General features: G+C 40.3%; 1 protein-coding gene across 1 annotated transcript; it reads left to right on the forward strand.

Annotated features, from left to right (window-relative positions):
* The first annotated feature begins 1,015 nt into the window (after window positions 1–1,015).
* On the forward strand, window positions 1,016–2,815 carry LOC125869772 (uncharacterized). Its single transcript, XM_049550212.1, has 2 exons — window positions 1,016–1,775; window positions 2,307–2,815. The coding sequence occupies exons 1-2, from the start codon at window positions 1,016–1,018 to the stop codon at window positions 2,813–2,815; spliced, it is 1,269 nt and encodes a 422-aa protein (XP_049406169.1).
* The last annotated feature ends 4,037 nt before the right edge of the window (window positions 2,816–6,852 follow it).

Below are 6,852 nucleotides of genomic sequence, written 5' to 3' on the forward strand. Positions count from 1 at the left end.
GAGAATTGAATATTAGAATGCGGAAGCACAAAGAAAAGAAACAAAAAAAACTAACTAAAGATATGGGAAATTCGAAGGAAAGATCCACGAATTTCCAAGGATTAGATGTTCTAAGGTCTTGAAAAGATCCAAGTAATAATGTATAGATTTATGGAAGAAATCTAACTCCTTTACTTGAGAAAACGAATCAAAACGATAGATTCGGATCTTGACCGCTTTATGAGTAACTAAAGACAATAATTAGAATGTGGAAACTAATCACCTTCTAAAGAATACCAAAAAGAAACCAAAGATATCACAAGAAGAAGTTACTTTATACCTTAAACTATTAAATTCTCAAAGAACAAGTCACAAAGGTTCAAAGAACTCTCTCAAATATTATTAATATCAATCTAAATTGTCTTTAATGAATGAAAAGGATTTCTATATATAAGAGAAGGGGAAAGAACGTCCAAGACCCCTTATAAGAAGCTAAAAGGTCAGCCAAACCCTAGAAAGACAATTACAAAGAATCCTACTCTAGAAATGAAAAAAAGTAACCTAACTAGGAACAAATTTAGTACTTCTAGGAAAGCATTAAATGGTACTTAGGAGACCATAAATAGACTAAGGAAAATATTAATAACCTATATATAAATAAATAAATAAGGTAAATCCCAACTAGGAAAAGAATCTTGACAATCTTGGAAAGTTTGACTAGTCTTCTCTCAAAATTTGGGCAGAAAGCAACTCTTGTTGTGGCTAATTCTTGGACTCTTCTTGACCTTATTTGCACGAAATTGGACCTTAAAATTCCTCATCTTGGGCTTGAATTTGGGCCAACAAATAATTGTATCATTTGGACAATTCCTCTCCCTTGGGCTTAAGCTCTTCTTCCCTAATAAGACACCTTTAGATCAGCGATTAAAGCCTATTGAACTTATCATTGAACTCCTTGGTTTGAGATCTTGTTATGGGCCTCCTTTGAGTTACTAAAGCTTCATCATTGTCCTTCAATGGAGTAGAGCTTCCTTGGATGCTATCAGGTTTGTTCACTAGTTTGGCATCGGAGGATCCACATGCTCATGTAGCCAAGCTGAGGAGTGTTTGCAAAAGTTGTGTGGGTCGACCTGACTTGGACATGGATATCATTGGATTGAGAGTATTCCCTCTATCATTGGCCGGCGATGCTACTGTGTGGTTTACTGAGCTCCCTTATAACTCAATCTATACATGGGACAAATTAACTCAGTTGTTCCTAGCAAGATTATTTCCAGTGTCAAAGAAGCTGAACCACAAAGATAAACTCAACAATTTAGTAGCACTACCTAGACAGTCTGTGAGTAGTTCCTGGGACAGGTTCACTGCTTTTATAAGAGGTGTCCCGAATCACCGCATTGATGATGAATCGCTGAAGGAATACTTCTACCGAGGTCAGGATGACAATAGTAAGGTTGTGCTCGATACCATCGCTGGAGGTTCATATGGTAAGTACACTTTTGAGCAGATCGCTGAGAAACTAAAGAAAATATCCCGAAACAATAAAGCTTGGAGCACTAGAAAGTCATATACTAGGAGAAACACATTTGCAGTCCAAGCTGCAACAAATAAATCTGCTGATGATATTCGTGAGGAAATGGCTCAGATGAGGACAGAACTGAGGTTAGTCCTGAAGCATGTGAGTGGAAATGCAGAAAAGGCAAATGCAGTTGATTACTTGACCAAGACTCCAACACCACCAGAGGAGGAATATGACTACGAGGAGGATGCTTATTTGGTAAATAATCAGACAGGGGGTTTTCGAGCCAATGCCTAAGGTTCCAACTCAGATAATTGGCGCCAAGGGTAAGGAAATCAAGGTCTGAACTATGGCAACTACAACCGAGAAGGTCAATATGTCCGGGATAGAAACTACAATTGCGACAAAAACTACAGCCGGAACAACTATGGCAACAAAAATGATCGGGTTGGACCTTATGTTCCTCCTCAAAATTGAGAATCTGGTAATAGGGAAGCTGGAAGTAATAGGTCACGTATTGAATATATGATTCAGAAGATGATGAAGAGGTTTGATTCGGCTGATGGGAATGTGAAGGAGATGTGAAATGATTTGTATAGTATTGGTCAAAATGTTGACGCCCATGCAGTGTCAATCAACCATCTTGAGTAGCAGATGACTCAGTTGTCCACTACAATAAACACACGTCAACCTGGCACACTTCCTAGCAACACAATCCAAAATCTAAAGAATGATGGGCATTGTGTGGCAGTCACTACTCGAGGGGGTAAGAAGACCATTGATCCACCTATACTGTATGGGGTTGAAGTTGAGGCTAGTAAAAATGATGATGTGATTGAGTTAAATGGAGAGTCCGAGAATGCGACAGAGAAAGAAGTGGAGATAACCCAGAAAGTTGTTCCCATGCCTCCACTTTCTTTCCCACAAAGGTTAGTGAAGAAGACTGAAGAAGGTCAATACCACAGGTTTATTAGTATGTTAAAGCAGCTTTCCCTCAATGTGCCGTTGATAGAAGGTTTGGAGCAAATGTCTGGGTATGCGAAGTTTATGAATGACTTGGTAACTCAAAAGCGAACCGTAAGTTTTGAAGATGATGATAAGTTCCAACATTGTAGAGCTATTGCTACAAGGTCCCTTGTGCAGAAGAAGGAGGATCCTAGTGCGTTCACTATTCCTTGTACCATTGGGTTGCTACATTTTGCAAAGGCGTTGTGCGATTTGGGTGCTAGTATTAATCTGATGTCATTGGCTATTTACAAGAAGTTGGGTTTAGGGGATCCAAAACCGACAACGATGAGACTGCTTATGGCCGAATGAACTGTGAAGAAGCCCATTGGTGTGCTCTAAGATGTACTAGTGAAAGTGGAGTCTTTTATATTTTCGGCAAATTTTTGTGATACTTGATTGTGATATTGACTTTGAGGTTCCCATTATTCTTGGGAGACCATTCTTAGCCACTGGGCGAACCTTAGTTGATATGGAGAAAGGGCAGATGAAGTTCCGATTGAACAATGAAGAGGCAACTTTCAATATCTCTAGGTCCATGAAGGAGAGTAGTTAGCTCAAATCAGTATCTATGGTGACACATATTGTAGAGAGTGATAATGAGGTGCCTATTGAAGAGAGGTTGGGTGTTGATGCACTAGCAGAGCTAATGATGAACTTTGAGGGTGATGGTATTGAAGACTATGATGAATTGGTCACCGCACTTGATAGGTTTGAATTTCGTTCAAAAACAAAGAGATTGGAGTTAGACATGCAGAATCGAGACTCTCCACCTGCTAGACCGTCTGTTGAAGAGGCTCTGACATTTGAATATGGCACAAGTTGAGGCATTGGTTTCCGTGTTAAAGAGGTTCAAGCGATCTATTGGGTGGACTATTACGGACACTATTCGGATTCCTCCTGGTATTTGTTCTCATAAAATTCAACTCATGCCGGATCACAAGCCTAGTATTGAGCACCAGAGAAGACTAAATCCTCTTATGCAAGAGGTAGTTAAGAAGGAAATCATCAAGTGGTCAGATGCTGGAGTTATTTATCCCATTGCAGATAGTAGTTGGGTGTGTCTTGTTCAGTGTGTGCCCAAAAAAGATGGGATTACTGTGGTACCTAATGAGAGAAATGAGTTTGTTCTGATGCTGCCCATGACTGGATGGAGAATCTGCATAGACTACCGAAAATTAAATGCTTGGACAGAAAAGGACTATTTGGGGAGTTGAAGGAGAAGTTAGTTACTGCACCTATCATTATTTCACCGGATCGGGGACAACCGTTTGAGGTAATGTGTGATGCAAGTGGAGTGGTGCTTGGTGTGGTATTGGGACAGAGGCGAGAGAATATTCTTCATCCTATTTACTATGCTAGCAAAGCTCTAAATGTGGCTCAAAAGAACTATACAATGACTGAACAAGACCTTCTTGTAGTGGTTTTCACATTCGAGAAATGTTGATCCTACTTGCTTGGTACTAAGGTCATTGTGCATATTGACCATTCTGCATTGAGGTATTTGATGGCTAAGAAGGATGCAAAACTGAGGCTGATTAAATCGGTGTTGTTGTTGCAAAAGTTCGACTTTGTGGTGAAAGATAGGAAGGAACAGAAAATCAGGTTGCCGATCTCTTGTCTAGATTGGAGGAAGAAGTTATGCTAAAGCTCGATGATAGGGCTGAAATTAATGATGCTTTCCCAGATGAACATGTATTGGTTGCTTCTTATGATCTGATTCCTTGGTTTGCAGACTTTGTTAACTACTTGGCAAGTGATCTGGTGCCATCGGATTTGTCTTTTCACCAAAGGAAAAAGTTTATGCAAGATGTGAAGAAGTTCTTTTGGGATGAACCTTACTTGTATCGTAGTTGTGCTGATGGTATTATTCGTCGTTGTGTGCTTGAGGTCGAGATGTTGAGTATATTAGAGGCGTGCCATTCATCACCTGTTGGTGGGCATCATAGTGGTATTCGGACTGCGCATAAAATCTTGCAGTGTGGGTAATACTGGCCTACCATCCACCAAGATGCTCATGATTTCGCCAAGTCTTGTGACCGTTGCCAAAGATAAGGAGGTATTTCAAAGAGGCAAGAGCTTCCTATGAATCCTATGTTGGTGATAGATTTGTTCGATGTATGGGGCATTGATTTTATGGGTCCATTTGTGAGTTCACATGGGATGAAATATATTCTTGTTGCGGTTGATTATGTGTTGAAGTGTGTGGAAGCAATTGCGCTTCCCAACAATGAAGGTAAAACTGTCATCGCATTCTTGAAAAAGAATTTCTCCAGATTTGGTACACCTAGGGCGATTATCAGTAATGGAGGTTCCCACTTTTGTAATAAGTTGTTTAACGCGCTACTTGAGAAATATGGCATCCGCCACAATGTGGCCACTCCTTTCCATCCGCAGTCTAGTGGGCAAGTTAAAGTGTCCAACAGAGAGATCAAGCAGATTTTGGCTAAGACTGTGAATGCTAATAGAACCGATTGGTCAAGGAAGCTTGATGATGCTCTATGGGCCTATCGCACCGCATTCAAAGACTCCCATAGGTATGTCCCCCTACTAACTTGTATATGGTAAGTTTTTCCATTTGCCTGTAGAGCTAGAGCATAAGGCTATGTTGGAAATAAATAAGCTAAATTTGGATTGGGGCACACTTGAATGTGCTTGATGAGTTTCGCCTAAGAGCTTATGAAAGTTCAGCCTTGTATAAGGAGAAGATGAAGAAGTATCATGATCAAATGATTGAAAACCGAGAATTTGTTGTGGGTGATCTTATGCTTCTATTCAACTCTAGGTTGCGCTTATTTCCGGGCAAGCTCAAGTCCAAGTGGACGGGGCCATTCTTGGTCACGCAAGTGCTCCCACATGGAGCGGTGGAACTTGAAAACAGTAAGGGAACAAGATTCAAGGTAAATGGGCAAAGGATTAAGATCTATCTGGGAAACGCGGAAAGTGTGCCAGAAGTTGTTGAGGCCTATTATCTTGATGAAGTTTGAGTAATCAAGAGGCCTGCATTGTGCCGCGACGTTAAATCAAGTGCTGCTTAGGAGGCAACCCAAGATGTATAATCTAGCCAACTATAGATTTTTTTTTTCAGTTTGGTAGTTTTCTTTGTTTATTTGTTTTTCTGATTTCCTTTAGATAGGTCCTTTATTTTTGTGTTAGTGTTGGCTAGATAAAGCATAGGATCCGTGTCTAAAAATTGTCTAGAAAGTGCAAAAAGAAAGGCCTAATGGTTGCTACATGTGCAGGGCCAGAAAGCAAAACTCTGCAGAAAATGTCTGTTGCAGAGGTCTACGGACCCCATCGACGGTATGTGGTTCATTCCACGAACCGTGATTGGTGTCCATAAATCCCAGGTAAGATTTCTAAATTTTCTAAGTGTAAAAGTGGCTTACGGACCCCATCTACGGTCCGTAGGTCGACCCACGGACCGTAGACGGGTTCTCATGGATCCAAACCCTAGTTCTGCTCAACCCGACCCGGACCTCTCTTAAATAAAACCCCCCATTGTTTAACATTCCCCCCATTACCAAAATTCACCCAAACAATTTTTGTAACGTCTCCTCTCCCAAAATTGTCTATATTACCATAATATCCAATCAATCAATCCACTTTCTTTCCCCCATATTCCCAATTCACTCTCTGCTCTCCCAAATTCCTTCATTCCCCATTTCCTAGAGGTTCCGATGTCCGAGTTCGTTGAAAAAGGCTAGTTGGAAGTTGTTGGAAGTCTAAAGTCATTACACAATCACCCATTTCCTTTACTTGTAAGTTAATCGACTTTCCCTTCACTCTGAATTTTGGTTCATTGTTCTTATAGAAAGTCAAGAAGTGGATCTTGACCTTGGGTTGTTGATTGCATGAAATTGTATGTTAAACTAAAATTAGAAACACCCTTGGGACGATAGATTATGATTGTGTTGTCTTTGAAATTTGTTAAATTAGTGAAATAGGAGTCTAAATGCAAGTTTTGACTTAGGGTTCTAGTCTCGTATGCAATACTTGTGTTGAACCCTTAGGATGACGAACTAGCATAAATTGTGTTGAACTGCATGATTAGACTTGGGATGAATGATCGAAATTATTTAAAAAATGGCTTTGAATTGAAGCATGTCTGATACCTGGCAAAGACTTAACCCAAGAGACCTCGTCTACGGACCGTAGATCAAGTCCATGGGTCTGATGACTCCACAAATTGGACTCATTTAGGGCTATATTTTGATAGAATTAGTGTCCTCAAATGCATATTTTGTCTCAATATCTGATGAAAACCCTTAAGTTTCAGGTATTTGGAGTTTGAGGAAAAGCATGGACACTACTTGGCAAGAAGGAACAAGACGGCTGAAAAGAATGAA

This window comes from Solanum stenotomum, chromosome 7 (genome assembly GCF_019186545.1).
Source record: "Solanum stenotomum isolate F172 chromosome 7, ASM1918654v1, whole genome shotgun sequence".
NCBI classification, from domain to species: Eukaryota; Viridiplantae; Streptophyta; class Magnoliopsida; order Solanales; family Solanaceae; genus Solanum; species Solanum stenotomum.

What these genes read in the sequence shown, in the direction of transcription:
- LOC125869772 (XM_049550212.1), top strand. Translation starts at nt 1,016, where the DNA reads ATGCTATCAGGTTTGTTCACTAGTTTGGCATCGGAGGATCCACATGCT. An exon ending in GGTAAATAATCAGACAGGGG is followed by an intron (nt 1,776 to 2,306) that starts GTTTTCGAGCCA and finishes ATGGGGTTGAAG; the next exon opens with TTGAGGCTAGTAAAAATGAT.